Below are 18,483 nucleotides of genomic sequence, written 5' to 3' on the forward strand. Positions count from 1 at the left end.
TACCAGCTCTGGTACAAATGGAGAATTATCTGGCAAGCTACAGGAAGTGACAATGCCATCTTACTCTGTGCTGATTGGAGAAATGCATCACAATGATCTTGAGCTCTGGGTTTGTTTTGGACTTGAAAGGGAAAAAGTGACCTCTAGTTCATGCAGGCTCACAAGCCACATATGTCTGAAACTTCTTAAAGACACTGGGACATCTCACAGTTCTATCATACTCCTTCGTGAGAAATGGGTGAAGACAGACTGATCTCAGCTGAGCTATGAGTCAGCTCTTCCAATGATCAAACTGAGCCGGGAGCAGCATGTTACATAACATACCAATGAACTTGATTATCAATGATGGGTGTTGTGTTTCATGCTGTCAATTCTTGCAGGCTAGCTTTATCATAAGAATATAATGCCATAAATATGACAAGTAGATAAATATGATACTAGTAGCGTGATGACAGCCATTTTGGTATAGAATGCTAGAGACTGGGTTGAAGTTCATACATCTTCAAGTGGCCAAAGTTGAGAAACACTGCCTTAAATGGATGGGGGTAACCAATGGAAATGGGTGTTATTTAAAAAAACTGAAGGTATATCAGTATGGTTCCTTTGTGAGGGAAATGGGCAGTTTCTAAATATGATGATAGATAGATAGATAGATAGATAGATAGATAGATAGATAGATGGATGAACGGATGGATAGATGATATGGATCAGGGATGTCAAACTTGTGGTCCGCAGGGCGGATGTGACACATGCTGGCTCCGCCCCCGCCCAGTTTAGCGAAGAGGGGAAAAGTCCCGATACATCATGTGATGCCGCTGTGACGACGCGGGTTTGACACCCTGATATAGATGATAGATGATAGATAGATGATAGATATTCATGTCTAATGATCCTCAGGAATAATTGAAACTGATTTGCCTACTTACTACGAGAAGGTGGATATCGGGGGAAAACGCTTTGCATACAAAAGGGCCTGATGACAATCCAAATAGGTGCCCAATCTGGCGCCTGAGGGGCACAAAAATTTTGAGGCCCCCAACATGATCATGTAATTATAATGTGACCGATGGGAGGAACTATTAAAGACTTGATTGGATAATAAGCATATTGGATACAACGACTTTAAGCATTAAGTAAGTGTAAATCCAATGTGCAGTAGTTTTTTTTTCTTCTCACCTGCTGAATTCCATCCTGCATTGTTTGTCTTAGAGACTTTCATCCAAAACTTGATAAAGTCAAGAGAGCAAGGTTGGCTGGTTGGGGAATTCTGGGAGTTGAAGTCCACACATCTTCAAGCTGCCAAGATTGAGAAACACTTCTTTAAGAGAATATTATCACTGGTATGTGAGAGGGCTGTTCAGATGAGATAATATTGGATATCTGCCTATTTTAGTGAAGAAAGAAGGCTTGAAGCTGAAATTCTCTGATAAGGACTTACTGGAAAAGCAGACTGACCCTGAATGACCTTCATGTAAGATTTCACATGATCCAGTCTAATGTCACGTTGCAAATGTGCATGCATTCATTCCTAATGTTGATAGAAATGGCTTTGCACATTAAAAGGATGTGCTTATGTTGAAGTGGGTGAGTGGGTAAAAGCATTTCAGGCAGGAACTTGGAATGAGGAAGAGAATATATTTCAGACCAAGTTGAAAGAAAAATAATATTCGTATTCTTGAATCTAGGTGGATTTTGGGTTGGGGGAATTGCTGAGTTTGAGAATAGAAACTCTTGAACTTGTAGACAGGAACCAAAACTTGAACCGTAGAATGTATTATCAAGAAACATTGTAGGGGCAGCTTATGTTTCAGAATTTATTTTACTTTTTTTATTTTATTAAATTTGGAGGCTGCCCAATTCCCCCCCCCCCTTCGCTGTTCTACTTACCTTTGCCGACTCGGAAGATCTCAAAATGTTTCTTTTTTAGCACTGCGCAGGCACGCCTCAAGCGCACATACGTGCAAAGCACACATTCAATAGCAGGACTCACTGAACCGGTAGCAAACTTCAGAGGATTACACCACTGTCTTAATCCCATGATCACCCTGGAGCTGGAGATCTTTTGTCTTGTAGATAGGCTGGCCCAGTCTTTCTCAATGGGCACCAAATATCTCCTGGGGGCAGGGAGTTGCTCTTTGTCTTTTAAACCATGCTTCTCCTTTTCTTATTCAGGGAAATATAATATTCTGCCTTTTTAAATATTCCCCAAAATATTTTATTCTTCTAGGAGGGGAATGGGTGCTAACTTTCTACATTGGCAAGCCCTAGGTAATTATGTGCCATCAAAACAGTGTTGACTCTTAACAGCTGCATACTCTCCATGGTGATCTGTCCCTAGCTTGGCTTTTCACCTTGGGATTAGAATTTAGGTTTTAGTTTGATCCCTTAGCGACTACACCAAACTGGATTTCCCAGTAGCTATACCAGCCAATGGTTGGTTATGCTCTACACAGCTTATAGCTCCCAAAATATCTTAGATGCAGAGAATTGCCATAATCTTGCTGATGAAGGGATGAATTATGGTCACCGGTTGAACAGCCCTGCTCTTCTCTTATCTTCTCAGCCCATCCACCAGCCCCGGCTCTATGCCGTCTTATTTAGGCACATTTTTGAGGCCAGGTACATGCACGGAAGTTGCAAGGGCAAGCAAAGCTCATGCATGGAAGGCCAGGCACATGTTTGGAAGGGGCACGCGCCCCCACGAACCGGTGGTAACGAAATGTGAAACCCACCGCTGTTTCATACTCTGGGTATTATATCAAGCTTTGGTATGTGAAAGCAATACAGAGTTAAGAATTTTTTTTATTCCAGGATTTAACATTTGATCATGAAAACGTTTGGGTTGAAGAGCCAACAATTGTCCTTGTCACAAACAGTTCAACAAATTTGATGAATCACAAATCAGGGTTCAGCTCCCATCCGCCAGAAGAGTTTCCTTCATTTTTTTCAATATTTTTGTCTCCGTGTTCAAAATAGGGAACGAGATTTCAGGGAAAGACTCAGCCTCGACTTAGAAAACATTCTTCTGGAACAAAGCAAAACGATAGCAAAGGAGACAGTTGAATTTTATATCCAGAACATAATGGGAAACCCTAGCTTGCAAGTCAAAGAATAAACCTAATTAAGACAGTTATTTCCTATAAAAACGGAAGTGCCTCAGAGGGTTGAATCTCCAATTGAGGCAGAACACAACTTCCTTGTAAGTGAAGAATTCTGGAAGTTGTAGTTTAGCAACATGTGGTAGTCCCACAATTAAATAATATAAAGTCACCTTTCTATTATTAGGCCTATATTTGTATTGTATAAGGTGAAATATTGTTAAAAACAAAACCATCCCATTTAAACCCATTGAGTGGACAACCTGCTATACCTACTTGCCTGCCAGTGGAAACACAAAATTAGCCTGATTTCTAGTGGCTGGGAGTTCCAAAGCCTAAAAGCAGAGAGAAGGCTCTTCGTCTTCAGAGTCTTTCAGAGGTGGTATTCAGCAGGTTCTGACCAGTTCTGGAGAACCGGTAGCAGACATTTTGAGAAGTTCGGAGAACCAGTAAATACCACCTCTGACTGGCCCCGCCCCCATCTATTCTCTGCCTCCCGAGTCCCAGCTGATTGGGAGGAAATGGGGACTTTGCAGTATCCTTCCCCTGGAGTGGGGATGGAATGGAGATTTTTCAGTCTCCTTCCCTTGCCATGTTCACCCCGCCACGCCCACAGAACCGGTAGTGAATCCCACCACCGCTGACTTTGTATTCCTGCTAAATAATAAACATAAATATTATTCATTTTTATACGCAACCGGATGCATGGTATTTCTGAATGGTTATTAGCTCTGCTAACAGAACTGCATTCAGTTTTGGTCACCACAATGTAGAAAAGATGTGGAGACTCTAGAAAGAGTGCAGAGAAGAGCAACAAAGATGATTAGGGGACTGGAGGCTAAAACATAGGAAGAACGGTTGCAGGAACTGGGTATGTCTAATTGAATGAAAAGAAGGACTAGGGGAGACATGATAGCAGTGTTCCAATATCTCAGGGGTTGCCGCAAAGAAGAGGGAGTCAAACTATTTTCCAAGGCACCGGAGGGTAGAACACAGTGGTGGGTTTCAAATTTTTTTGGAACCTACTCTGTGGGTGTGGCCTCCTTTGTGGGAGTGGCTTGCCGGCCATGTGACCTGGTGGGAGTGGCTTGGCAGTCATGTGACCAGGTGGGCATGGCTAACTTGGAAAATGTGGTGAAACTCACTTAACGATGCTCTTGCTTAGCAACCAAAATTTTGGGCTCAATTGTGGTCATAAGTTCTTTTTCTTTCTTTCTTTCATCTCTCTCTCCCACTTTCTTTTTTTCTTTTTCTTTTTCTCTCTCTCTGGCTCTTTGTCTCTCTCTCCCTCTCTCCCTCTCTGTCTCCCTCTGTCATTTTCTCTGGGTGTCTATCTGTCTGTCTCTCTCTCTGTATCTCTGTCTCTCTCTCCTCCTTCCCCCATCTCTGTCACTTTGTGTGTGTGTGTGTGTCTGTCTGTCTCTCACTCACTCTGTGTGTGTGTGTGTGTGTCTGTCTCTGTCTCTCCCTCTGTCTCTCTCCCCTCCCTCTCTCTCTGTCACTCTGTGTATGTGGGTGTGTCTGTCTCTCACTCATTCACTTAATCACTCACTCTGTGTGTGTCTCTCTATCTTTCTCTCCCTCCCTCCCCCTCTCTGTCTCTCTCTCTCTCTCTGTGTGTGTGTGTCTGTCAGTCTCTCTGATTCCCTCCTCACTCCCTCTCTCTGTCTGTCTGTCTCACTCACACACACACACTGTGGTCACCTTGTTGAGTGTTCCAATCACATTTGAAACACTCAACAACTGGCTTGCATTTATGGTATTTTGCAGCATTCTGCAGTCATAGGACCAAAATATATGCTTTTAACCATATATTTTGGTCCTATGACTGCAGAATGCTGCAAAATACCATAAATGCAGGCCAGTTGTTGAGTGTTTCAAATGTGATTGGAACACTCAACAAGGTGACCACAGTGTGTGTGTGTGTGTGTGAGTGAGACAGACAGACAGAGAGAGAGAGAGGAACAGAGAGGGAGTGAGAGAGGGAATCAGAGAGAGACTGACAGAGTCTGACAGAATCAGAGAGGTACTTTTAACTACCTGGCAGCGGCGTTTTTCCTTGGGGGGCTCCTCAGAACATCCCAAGACTTCGGAGGGAAGCCTCCAGCCCGGAGCAGGAGCAAAGCCCCTTTTCCAACTGGCCTTTCCTCGCTTGGAGGGCTTTGGAGGGAAGCTTCTGCATAAGCCCGGCCGAGTGACAACAAGTTCCCACCGTTACGAAGCCTCGGAGGCTGTAATTTTCTGAGCTGTGCGCGCCCGCCTGTTTTCCACGGCGTGGAGCAGCAGCGAGGTTTGTGTGGCCGGCAATCACTCCAAATGCCATCCGGGAAGACGAGGAACGTGAGGGGGGACTGTTGACGGCCTCTGCAATCATCGCTCGCCTCGCAGAGCCTCGCTGCTGCTCCACGCCATGGAAAACAGGCGCGCGCGCACAGCTCAGAAAATTACAGCCTCCGAGACTTCGTAACGACGGGAACTTGTTGTCACTCGGCCGGGCTTATGCAGAAGCTTCCCTCCGAAGCGTTCTGAGCCTCGGAGGCTGTAATTTTCTGAGCTGTGCGTGCGCGCCTGTTTTCCACGGCGTGGAGCAGCAGCGAGGCTCTGCGAGGCGAGCGATGATTGCGGAGGCCGTCAACAGTCCCCCCTCGCGTTCCTCGTCTTCCCGGATGGCATCCTGAGTCATTGCCGGCCTCGCAGAGCCTCGCTGCTGCTCCACGCCATGGAAAACAGGCGCGCGCGCACAGCTCAGAAAATTACAGCCTCCGAGACTTCGTAACGGCGGGAACTTGTTTTCACTCGGCCGGGCTTATGCAGAAGCTTCCCTCCGAAGCGTTCTGAGCCTCAGAGGCTGTAATTTTCTGAGCTCTGCGCGCGCGCCTGTTTTCCACGGCGTGGAGCAGCAGCGAGGCTCTGCGAGGCGAGCGATGATTGCGGAGGCCGTCAACGGTCCCCCCTCTCGTTCCTCGTCTTCCCGGATGGCATCCTGAGTCATTGCCGGCCACGCAGAGCCTCGCTGCTGCTCCACGCCGTGGAAAACAGGCGCGCGCACACAGCTCAGAAAATTACAGCCTCTGAGGCTCAGAATGCTTCGGAGGGAAGCTTCTGCATAAGCCCGGCCGAGTGAAAACAAGTTCCCGCCGTTACGAAGTCTCGGAGGCTGTAATTTTCTGAGCTGTGCGCGCGCGCCTGTTTTCCACGGCGTGGAGCAGCAGCGAGGCTCTGCGAGGCGAGCGATGATTGCGGAGGCCGTCAACGGTCCCCCCTCGCGTTCCTCGTCTTCCCGGATGGCATCCTGAGTCATTGCTGGCCACGCAGAATCTCGCCGCTGCTCCACGCCGTGGAAAACAGGCGCGTGCGCACAGCTCAGAAAATTACAGCCTCCGAGACTTCGTAACGGCAGGAACTTGTTGTCACTCGGCCGGGCTTATGCAGAAGCTTCCCTCCGAAGCGTTCTGAGCCTCGGAGGCTGTAATTTTCTGAGCTGTGCGTGCGCGCCTGTTTTCCACGGCGTGGAGCAGCAGCGAGGCTCTGCGAGGCGAGCGATGATTGCGGAGGCCGTCAACGGTCCCCCCTCGCATTCCTCGTCTTCCCGGATGGCATCCTGAGTCATTGCCGGCCTCGCAGAGCCTCGCTGCTGCTCCACGCCGTGGAAAACAGGCGCGCGCGCACAGCTCAGAAAATTACAGCCTCCGAGACTTCGTAACGGCGGGAACTTGTTGTCACTCACCCGGGCTTCTGCAGAAGCTTCCCTCCAAAGCCCTCCAAGCGAGGAAAGGCCAGTTGGGAAAGGAGCTTTGCTCCTGCTCCGGGCTGTAATTGCGCCTATGTTTTCCACGGCGTGGGGCCGCGGCCAGAAGACAAGGAACAGCAGTGGCGGCGGGGAGTCAGCCCCGATGCAAAAAAAACGCCAAGGGGGCGGGGCCGGAAATTACTTCCGGGTTCATTCTTCAACCAGATCGCGCGATCCGGTGCGATCCGGTAGAAACCCACCACTGGTAGAACAAGAAGCAATGGGTGGAAACTAATCAAGGAGACAAGCAACTTAGGAGAAACTTCCTGACAGTTAGAACAATTAATCAGTGGAACAGCTTGCCTCCAGAAGTTTTGAATGCCCCAACACTGGAAGTCTTTAAGAAGATGTTGGATATCCATTTGTCTGAAATGGTATAGCGTTTCCTGCTTAGGCAGGGGGTTGGACTAGAAGACCTCCAAGGTCCCTTCCAACTCTGCTATTGTATTGTATTTTAATTACTTCTGGAGGCAATAATAGCAGTTACTCGCTCCTAATCTTGCACTTTCCCAAGCGTGCTGCCTGCTTCACTTAATAGTTTTGTGGCTTGTTTAAACCATATTGCTTTTTGTCATCTGCTCCAGGAAAAGCAGGCCAGATGCAATATTATCCGGTCAAGTCCCCCGACCTTAAATATTGGAGGCCATGCATACAAACGGTGAGATAGATAGTAGTTGATTAACGATCACTGATTCCGGGACTGATCAAAGATATGGCAGTATTGGTCCTCGTGATTGCAGGGGTGCTATGACAGGCAACCATGACTGTGATTTGGGTGCTTTAAACCAGCTCACAATTATATTTTGTCTGTCTGTCTATCATCCATCATCCATCTATCTATCTATCTATCTATCTATCTATCTATCTATCATCTATCTATCTATCTATCTATCTATCTATCTATCTATCTATCTATCTATCATCTATCCAGAGGTGGGTTGCTACCGGTTCAGCAGTGGGTAGGTTGCTGCTTGATCAGGCAAACTGGCAGCGGGAGGCTCCGCCCACCCATCCAGACACCACTCATCCACCTACCTACCTATCGCATCTTTGGACCACCCATCTCCCTCAGAGCTCATGATATTTGCAACATTCCACAATCATGTGATCATTATTTGTGAGCTTCCCTGCTGAGCTCCTTACAAGCAAAATCAATGGGGAAGACGTCAGGAAGTCGCAAATGGTGATAATGTGATGTTGTGCCTAAAGACTGGGCAGAATTTGCCTATCAGTTGCAATTGGAAAAGCTGGAATTGGGGTAAGTCAGCACAGTCACGTCTTGCTGTTTGACTGACATGTAGTATTGATTGTCTCTGGCCTCAATTACCCTCCTTAAGCAAGGCCGCTTGTATTACTATCAGGCTACACTCTGTTTTATCTCTCATAAATTTTAACAGGCTCTGATCAAGCCATGAAGAACCTCCCATTGATCTGAGGAAAGCTGGCTCTCCTGACTTACTTTCCAGAGGAAACAGCACCCAACATATCCTCCAATGAAGAGTCCAGACACAGTTAAGCAGATCAGAATGATGGCCCAGAACGTCAGCGGTCGCCTCCCTGGATCTTGTGTTGTTGTCCCTATTAGCAGAAAATGAACACGAAGATTGCATTGAAGTGGGTTGAGGAGTGTAGAATACAATTGTTTGTTTGTTTGTTTTATTGGATTTATATGCCGCCCTTCTCCCAAAGGACTCAGGGCAGCGTACAGCATTAAAAAAGACATATTACAAAATTTAAAAGAAAATTAGAAACAATCCAAAAAACAAACCCAATTAATATAACACTAACATTTAAAAAATTGGGTAAAATTAACAGGCCAGGCTTGCTTGCTGGAAAAGCCAACTTTTTAGGGCTCGTCGGAAGGTCAGGGATTATGCGAAGCTCTGGGGGCAGCTCATTCCAGAGGGAAGGCGCTCCCACAGAGAAGGCTCTCCCCCCGGGGGTTGCTAGCCAACACTGTTTGGCCGACGGCACCCTGAGGAGGCCAACTCTGTGGGATCACACTGGACGGTGGGAGGCTACTGGTGGCAGTAGGTGGTCTCGCAGGTACCCTGGGCCTAAGCCATGGAGCGCTTTAAAGGTCTGAACCAGCTGAAGCCTCCGGGTGCTCTTCAAGGGCAGCCCCATGTAGAGAGCGTTGCAGTAGTCCAGGCGAGAAAGGACAAGGGCATGAGTGACTGTGCATAGAGCATCCTGATCCAGGAAGGGGCGCAACTGACGTACCAGGCGAACCTGGTAAAAGCCCCCCCTGGTCACGGCCGTCAGGTGTTCTTCAAAACTAAGCCGTGGGTCCAGGAGGACTCCCAGATTGCGGGCCCTCTCTGAGGGGACTAAAATTTCTCCCCCTATCATCAAAGATGGAACAAGATGCACAAATCGGGATGACGGAAACCACAGCCACAATTCTTTTTTTTGTTTTGTTTTTAGTGCCATCATACCTGGTATGGTGATGTTGTCTCCCCTTGTACTGGCCACAGCTGTGCTGGGACCACCTGAGCCTGAGGAATGAGTGCTGTTAGTTGTCAGCAATGAAACTGCAAGAACAAAACGTGACCCGTATAAAATGTTGCTCAATGCATACCTTTTCGGCACTATTATTTTTATGCATGGTTTTGAATTATTTGTACATAAGCCAGTCCTCGAGTTGCGAATGTAATGGAGCCTGCCGGTCATAAGTTGTGATGATTGTAAATCAGGTCGGTCATGTGACCCAGTTTTACAACTTTTTTTTTTTGACAGACCTTAAGTAAACCAATGGACATGGTTTTGCCAAAAACCAGGAGTAAATGTCAGGTTTTTGGCAAAACCTTCATAAAATGCAGTCCAGTGACTGTGGGAGGCTGCAAGGTTGAGAAACATTTCAATAAACTAACCAGTTAACTGGGTTTGTGTAGGAAAAGAAGAGGCTGAGCTGGCAGACGGGGTTAAATGTACCACCAGTCATTGTGTTGTCACAAAATATCTTACGTCCAGCCTCCCTCTCCCCCTGAATTCTATTGTTTCTTATCTAGTGTCCTTCTAGCTTTGATCATCAGTGATGTATTTGTATTTATTTATTTATTTAGTTTGTCACTCATGTACAAGATTACAGAAATAAGAATAAACATGAATAAGCACACAGGAAATGGGTACAAATAAATGGAGACAGTAGGACAGGGAGGTTAGGCACGCTGGTGCGCTTATGCACACCCCTACAACTTGTGTTAGAGGTAGCAACAACAAGTTCTTCTTTGTTTTGAACCAAAACAAATGCTCTTAATTGTTTACACCTGACAGTTTGCAGACCGCATTATGATGCAAAAGAGAGAAGTGACTAGCCAAGATTAGGGGATTGGAGGCTAAAACATATGATGAACAGTTGCAGGAACTGGGTACCTATGTCTAGTCTAGTGAAGAGAAGGACCAGGGGAGACATGATAGCAGTGTTCCAATATTTCAGGGGCTGCCACAGAGAGGAGGGGGTCAAGCTATTTTCCAAAGCATCTGAAGGACAGTGAAAGAATAACGGAGGGGAACTGATCAAGGAGAGGCTCAACCTAGAAATAAGGAGAAATTTTCTGACAGTGAGAACAATTAACCATTGGAATAGCTTTGCCTTCAGAAGTTGTGGGAGCTTCATCCCTGGAAGCTTTCAAGAAGAGACTGGACTGCCATCTGTCAGAAATGGTGTAGGGTCTCCTGCTTTGGTGGGGGGTTTGACTAGATGATCTACGAGATCCTTTCCAACTCCGTTATTCTGTAATCATAGCCAAGCTCAAGATGTGATGTGAACATAGCTACTCTGCTGTGTCCCCTGTTTGAGGCATAGACTGTCTGTCTGTCTATCTGTCTATCTCTATCTAGCTCTAACTATCTCTAGCGATCTCTATCATATCTATCTATCTATCTATCTATCTATCTATCTATCTATCTATCTATCTATCTATCTATCTATCTATCATCTATCTATCTATCTATCTATCTATCTATCTATCTATCTATCTATCTATCTACCTACCTACCTACCTACCTACCTACCTACCTACCTACCTACCTACCTTTTATTTATAACGTTTATTGGCCGCCTATCTTATCATAGGGTAACTGGGCGTCTTACAGTTACACATATAGTTAAAACAAAAAAAGTTAAAATCAGACCTTTGAACCAAATGGGAAGGGGATCTGTTATTACTCAATCAATCACCTCCATTGTGCTGTTCCCCCACTAAGGCCCCAAGCGACTTGGACAGCCACATCTTTAGGCCCTTAGGGAAAGATAGGAGTGTTTGGGCCAACCTCACACAGCAATCAAGAACCTACTTGGTGGAGCAGCAGTTATTCTGCTGTGGTTTCCAGGAGTTGTTCTGGCGATGTCAGATGTTCCAGGAACAGTAATCTTGATGGTGGTTATTGCCAATTCTTCTTTTGTTCCATTGGGGATGCTTGTGATGCTGGCAGGTGTTTTGACTGAAGGGCTCTTTCCTGTTACCATAGAAAGGATCCTTGGGACCATTAAGGTGCTGCCCCTGAAGGGCAGCACCGTACTGGCAGATGCACTAGTACCTCTAGCTGGTAATGAGAAGAGAAAAAAAATATCCTTAGTACCAAGAGCAATCAAATAGCAGACTTATATACCGCTTCACAGTGCTTTACAGCCCTCTCTAAGCGCTTTACAGAGTCAGCCTATTGCCCCCAACAATCTGGGTCCTCATTTTACCCACCTTAGACGGGTGGAAGGCTGAGTCAACCTTGAGCCTGGTGAGATTTGATCTGCCAAATTGCAGGCAGCTGGCAGGTAGCAGAGGTAGCCTGCAGTACTGCATTCTAACCACTGCGCCACCTGGAGAACCTGTTAACCCCACTCATAGGGCTAACCATATTTTTCCAACCATGGATTATTTATATATTTAGCATATAGCAAAAATGTTAAAAAGCACTTGACAATTACATTCTCATTGAGCAAATACGTAACTATTTACTCTGTTTACAGATCCAAAGGTAGACTTTTTAAATAGTCAATACATGATGGCGTTGTATACAGTCGCGGTCTCCAACCTTCCTGGCTCAGTGGACCGATGGAGGTGGGGGCAGTGGCGGATGGGGAGAGGGAAAGGGGATGCCTTTGCGCAGGCACTCGTTCTGCTTTCACAAATGCAGCTTTATACATAAAGCACATGTGCTGGCCCACTACCTCCGTGGCCTGGTTCCAAACGGCACTGGGCCATGGACCAGGGGTTGTGGATCCTGATATACAGAAAGTTTCTGGGGTTTTCCTGACATGCACTCAGAGGGCATTGTTCCACAATATGTCACACTGTCTGCTTTGGAGCACCATAGCTGAAATCTAAAGAAGAGATCTTTCCCCATTTATGGAGGAGACTAGCATACCTGCCCTGTTGGGTCCTAATCCTATTGAGGATTGACCAGGGACAATCTTACAGGGTAGATTGAATCCTTTTGGTTCAGCTGAAAAGCAGGAAATATTGTGACACTATGGAGGGCCTGTCTTCCAAGCTGGAAAAATGGCCCAACAGCTTCTCATTTTATACTGATCTGTACTGGGATCATTCCCCTGATCTGGTTGATGTTCAGCAGTTTACGTCAGATACGAAATCTTTTCACTTCTATATGCACATACCAGTGGTGGCATTCAAAATTTTTTTTACTACTGGTTCTGTGGGCATGGCTTGGTGGGCGTGGCAGGGGAAGGATACTGTAAAATCCCCATTCCCTCCCGATCAGTTGGGACTCGGGAGGCAGAGAATAGATGGGGGCGAGGCCAGCCAGAGGTGGTATTTACTGGTTCTCCGAACTACTCACAATTTCCGCTACCGGTTCTCCAGAACTGGTCAGAACCTGTTGAATACCACCTCTAGCACACAGAGAATTTAGCTTTGAAGACCATTTTAAGAAAAAAAAAAAGCACATCATATTTATATCTGCATAGAATTTTCTTCTTTCTGACAACATTGTCTAACTTAGCCTTCTGAAGGACAGAAGAAGTCTGGCTATTTTTCAGGCTTAAACGTTTTGCTAAAAGACCTAAATTTTATACATTACAGCTCCACATCCTTTTGGACATCCATTTGTCTAGAATGGTATAGGATCTCCTGTTCAAGCAGAGGATTGGACTAGATAGGGCTTCCCAACCTTTTGAACCTCAGGGGCCACTAAATTCATAATTTTAAATCCTGCAGACCACTAATATGATCTGTCCAATGACTGGCTGGGTGGGCGTGGCTGGTTGGGCATGGCCAACTTGATGTCACTCACGTTGAGGGGTGCCTTGCTGGCCTCTACTTGCCCCTCCCCTCTCAGCCACTCCTCCCCTGCCTGCCTGGGATCCTTAGGGCACCACCAGGAAGCAATTGTTGGAGCTAAGCAGCCACCACGAGAAAGAGTTGGCAAAACAGCTGACTCAGTTCAAATTGGATCTGACCGAGAAGGAGGCTCAGCAGAAGCACCTCACTGAGGACTACGAGCATAGGCTCTCCAAGCAGAGGGAAGATCTGTAGGAGTGCAAGGCCAGATACTGGCCACTAGAGCCTCACAGGACTGAGATGGTCAGCCAGTTCCAGGCCATGATGCAGTCCCACTGGAACAAGGTCCTCCGGCTCTTTGCCACCAGTGGCACTTCCCTCCAGCCTTCGCCCAAAGCCCCGCACAAGGAGACCAAAGCAGACCCCAAGTCGGAATTTCTGACCCCACTTTGACTCGCACAAAAAGACCCTGAAGGGGAGGAACACAAGCATTCATTGCATATATCCGGCCCAGGGGCCGTAGTTTGAGGACCCCTGATTTAGTGTGACATAAAAAATGCAGATAATTTTTCTGTGGACCACCAAAATTTTCTCACGGACCACCAGTGGTCCACAGACCACCAGTTGGTGACTGCTGGACTAGAAGACCTCCGGGGTTCCTTCCAGCCCTGTATTCTCTGTTCTCTGTTCCTTTTATTAGGTGCATAGAGAGAGTAGGCTCAATTAGGATTTGAACTGAGATGAGAGGGGAGGGGGAGAAGAATAGGAAGCCTTGGATTTGTCTGAGCAAGTCATCCTCTGAACAGCTGAGAAGCACAAGCCAATGGGTCTTCTGGTTACAGCCTTTCTTATTATGCAGGTGTATCTCGCCATGTACATTTTATGTACTTTTCTGATAACTTTCTCCCTCTTTTCAGGCTGTTTTGTTTCTGTTTTGATTATTATTTTTGGGGTCTTGGTCATCTGTGAAAAGCCTTTAAAAGCTGGAATCCTATAGGGAATAGCTTGGGAGTACATTCCATTTTGTAAAATGAGATTTAAGTCCAGATAAACATACATACTTTATTAGTTGACTTAGAGCCAATCCCTTAGCTATCTCATAGGTTTTTCTATCAGAAGAAAACATTTAGGGTAAACCAACCAACAAATGGGTAAATGAAATGTGCTCAAATTTTAAAATAAATTTATGGTAAAGAAAATGCATATTTAATTATTCCTGTAATAACTACAGCCAGAATTGTATTTGCACAAAATTGGAAAATGGATAAAATTCCCTCAGAGCGAGAGGTAATTAAAAAAAATATTAGACCACGCAGAAATGAACAGATTAACGTTGGCAATTAAAGAGAAGGAAGAATCAGAGTATTATAAGATATGGGGATGTTTTTATCACTGGATAGAAAACGAATATAGGCAAAAAGAAACAGAAAATTGAATAATCTGGAAAAGAACGTAGAATTATAGGGGAGGAGTTGAACTGAAAGGCAATTGAAATGTAAATGTAATGGCAAGATAAAAATAGATTAAAATGATGTAACATTAAATATGATGACACAAAGAGTGTACCCAGATGACACACAGCAAGATTAATGATGTAAGAGTGGTTATGGAAAAATAATAAAAAAACTTTTCAAAAAAAATTTAAAATAAATTTTAAGGACTCTTAAAACTTAATTGTGATGTGGTTCAATAAGGATCAGAGGAATTATGCTTTATCTGAGTTCTGGGTTTTCTTTATTTGGAAATGAGTACTGCTGAATTCACTTGGATTTACTACCAGATAAACATCTCCAGAACTGTAAATAATCTCCATATGACTATGACACATCTTGTAGGCCACAGACAAATTGCACTGTTATATAAGCAAGCCCAGTAAGGAAAAAAAATGAATTAGTGGAATGGCTTTCCTTCAGAAGTTGCGGATGTTCCATCACTGGAGATTTTAAAGAAGAGATTGGATAGCCATTTGTCTGAAATAGTATAGGGTCTCCTGCTTGAGCAGGGGGTTGGACTAGAAGACCTCCAAGGTCCCTTCCAACTCTGTTATTCTGTTCTGTAATTAACCAATTTGGTGTGGGGGTTAAGACATCAGGCTAGAAACTGAGAGAGCACAAATTCTATTCAAGTCTGAGGCTCCATTCCATCTGGGTAACCTTAGGCCAATCAATCTCTCAGCTCTAAGAAGGAGGCACTTCTGAAAATCTTGCCAAGCAAACTATGGGGATTAGTCCAAACACTTGCCAAGAGTCAAAAATGACTCAAGGGCACAAAATTTAAAAAAAAAGCACAAAATACAAAGACCTGCAAACAAAAGTAGAATGACTGTGGCAAAAGAAAGCAAAGATAATACCAACAGTAACAGGCATCTAGGGTGCAATCCCAAAATATCTGGAGCATCGGGATTGACTAAATCACCATCCATCAATTGCAAAACAGCAGCTTGGCTTGGAACAGCTTACATCCTGTGACACACCTTTAACATCATCAAACAACAACAACTGTCTATCCCAGGTCTCTGGGAAGGACTCGATAGGAGGATAAAAATGCCAAATCCAGTCTAAACATTTAATTGACTGTGCAACCTACTTGGAACATCTTATATTTTAAGAAGGTACTTGGTTGATACCTAGGATGCTGGCAGCAAACCGTATCAACCATTAGCACTAGACACTGGTATTTGTAATGCATTTTTGAATGTTCAGTTGGCTGAGTTTCATGTTTAATGAATAAAGTAAATAATAATAATAATAATAACTCTACAAAAAACCACCCCACTTGGAACAACTTATATCCTCCGACGTTACCTTCACAGTTCCTAGGTCCTTGGTTAGGACTCGAGCTGTTAGGCTACCAACCAGCCCCAAAGGCTGTGAATCTCACCAAAGATTAACCACATAATAATAATAATAATAATAATAATAATAATAATAATAATAATAATAATAATAATAATAATAATAATAGCAAAACACTGATTTACTTCAAACAGCTTACATCCTGCAGTGGTATTTTTATATTATTATTTTGTATTATATTATTATAAACAGCATGTGTTTATCCCAGGTCCTTGGGAATGACTCAATAGGTGGATAGAAATGTCAGATCTGGTGTAAACATTGGACAGACGGTACTGTAGCCATAATAAGAATTCACGTAAGTCTTTTTGGATGAGTGGAAGGAACCTTTATCTCTATTTAATTATTACAAGGTTGACATCAGTTGTGGAGGAGAGTATATAGTAGTGATGGCTAACCTCTTCTGGACCGTGTCCAAAGCGCATGTGTGTGTGCGCGAATGCATACCCCCCAAACCCTCAAAATGCAATGCGCCCACGCCTTGCGCATGCTCCCTGCCCCTGCACATGTGTGCGCAGCCCCCATGGACCCTGCCCCCGCACATGCGTGACCCCCACATGCCCCCAACCCCCATGCATGTGTGGCAGAGACCCGAAGACCAGCTGGCTGGCAGGAGGCACATATACATGTGCGACGGAGGTGAACAGGGGCGACAGCTGGCGTGCTGTCAGAGAGGCTGCTGTGTGCCACCTCTGGCACGCGTGCCACAGGTTCGCCATCCCAGGTATATAGGAATACGTAGAGTCTAGGAAACATGGAGAGCAGAGCCTGTATATTCTGAGATGTTCTTGCCAGCTGCTGTTCCTCCTTATTTCCTCTCAACAGGCGTATTTGGATTTTTTAAAAAGACTTGATAGACATGCCATTTCTGCTCTGCAAAATCCCACATGACCAGTAGATGGCAACAAAAACATATAGAAAACTCCCCCAGCTTTAATGGTCACATCTGAAAGTCACCCAGCTCTTAGGAGCCCAGACATGGTACCCGCTAAATTATGAGTTTATTACAGAAAAAGTTAAGGGATGGAGAACTGCGTGGGTGCCGTCTCCCCTTGATTTTTTTTTGTTTGTTTACAGCTCCAACTCATTGCTGCCCACTTACAAAGAGGCTGAAGGTCAAATGGCCTACCTGCTAGTAAGAAGACTGAAAGCAGCAGGACGATTAAGCAATGGATGCCTGACTCCAAAAGCCAAAGACATTTCATTTTGCAGCTCTCAAGGTGTTGCCGTATCCACCCGGTTACAAATTCTCTCCAAACTAAGGGAGCAGCGCCTGGGCTCTTCGGTGCCTGCTCATGAGGGCTGGGCCCACATAGTTTCAGCCACTTGCCTCTCCTCAGGTGTGGCCCCTCCATGATGGGTGCCAAATTTTTTCTTCTTTTTTTAAAATGTCAAGAACATGTTGCGTCATCTCCCTCTTGGAAGGGGATGTCTCTGCACAGAGAGATATGTTTTGAGCTGTGATGTGACCACAGCAGGCAATGGTTGAGTGGAAACGAGGCATGTTCCTTTGGCTCCCTCTGAAAAACACAGAAGATGGGAGTTATTGTTTTTTTTTGGGGGGGGGGTATGGGCTGGGAGAGGCTGAAGGGGAGGGATTGAAGAATGCTTTAGTCACCTATGTGACTCACATAAAATTGTGAGGAATGGCAGAAGTCGCAGAAATGACTAAATGGACTTGTCTGATTAGGGAAGGAGCAATAACTACTTTTATAAAAGACCGGAAAGCTTTCATGGACATGTTATTGTAATTGGATAACAATGAACTGGTGACTGGAGTTGCTGAATGTAGGGAGTGCATATGAGAGGAAGGGAACTATGTTTTATAGTTTGGGAAAGTGGAAACATTATTAACTATGTTTGTAATTGGAAGAACATTGGAAGTCCGTCTGTCTGTCTGTCTGTCTGTCTGTCTGTCTGTCTGTCTGTCTTTTTGTTTCTTTCTCTTTCATTTTCTCTCTTTCTTTTTCTTTCTCTTGTTTTCTTTCTCTTTCTATCATTCTTTTTCTCTTTCATTTTTTTCTCTTTTTCATTTCTTTCTTTCTATCTTTTATTTTCTTTCTTTCTCTTTCTTTTTTTAAAATATATTTTTAACATAGAATAGAATAGCAGAGTTGGAAGGGACCTTGGAGGTCTTCTAGTCCAACCCCCTGCTTAGGCAGGAAACCCTACACCACTTTAGACTAATGGTTATCCAACATCTTTAAAACCTCCAGAGTTGGAGCATTCACAACTTCTGGAGGCAAGTGGTCCCACTGATTAATTGTTCTCACTGTCAGGAAATTTCTCCTCAGTTCTAAGTTGCTTCTCTCCTTGATTAGTTTTCACCCATTGCTTCTTGTTCTGCCTTCAGGTGCTTTGGAGAATAGTTTGACTCCCTCTTCTTTGTGGCAACCTCTGAGATATTGGAACACTGCTATCATGTCTCCCCTAGTCCTTCTTTTCATTTTCCTTATTCTTTTTTTTATTTCCCTCTAATTTTTCACTTTGTAAAAAAATTC

General features: G+C 44.9%; 1 protein-coding gene across 3 annotated transcripts; it reads right to left on the reverse strand.

Moving 5' to 3' along the window:
- Nucleotides 1–1,866: 1,866 nt before the first annotated feature.
- Nucleotides 1,867–17,413, reverse strand: LOC309384024 (uncharacterized protein). Of its 3 annotated transcripts, none has more exons than XM_081937182.1 (5): nucleotides 17,112–17,413; nucleotides 11,188–11,436; nucleotides 9,327–9,422; nucleotides 8,348–8,466; nucleotides 1,867–3,022 (listed from the first exon to the last, which is right to left on the reverse strand). In XM_081937182.1, the coding sequence occupies exons 1-5, from the start codon at nucleotides 17,335–17,337 to the stop codon at nucleotides 3,011–3,013; spliced, it is 702 nt and encodes a 233-aa protein (XP_081793308.1). In that variant the 5' UTR covers nucleotides 17,338–17,413; the 3' UTR covers nucleotides 1,867–3,010. The 3 variants fall into 3 exon arrangements, with proteins under 3 accessions (XP_081793308.1, XP_081793309.1, XP_081793307.1); XM_081937183.1 differs by having other exon boundaries at nucleotides 1,867–3,025; nucleotides 9,327–9,386; nucleotides 17,112–17,398; XM_081937181.1 differs by having other exon boundaries at nucleotides 1,867–3,025; nucleotides 17,112–17,398.
- Nucleotides 17,414–18,483: the final 1,070 nt, after the last annotated feature.

This window comes from Natrix helvetica, assembly GCF_964273705.1.
Source record: "Natrix helvetica genome assembly, chromosome: 1".
NCBI classification, from domain to species: domain Eukaryota; kingdom Metazoa; phylum Chordata; class Lepidosauria; order Squamata; family Natricidae; genus Natrix; species Natrix helvetica.

Bases quoted from the DNA above. Each gene is read 5' to 3' on its own strand.
- LOC309384024 (XM_081937181.1), bottom strand. From the start codon at position 17,337: ATGGAGGGGCCACACCTGAGGAGAGGCAAGTGGCTGAAACTATGTGGG. The intron at 9,423-11,187 runs GTAGGTTCTTGA...TTGTTCTTGCAG, and splicing joins AATAACTGCTGCTCCACCAA to TTTCATTGCTGACAACTAAC. The intron at 8,467-9,326 runs GTATGATGGCAC...TTCTGCTAATAG, and splicing joins AGACAACATCACCATACCAG to GGACAACAACACAAGATCCA.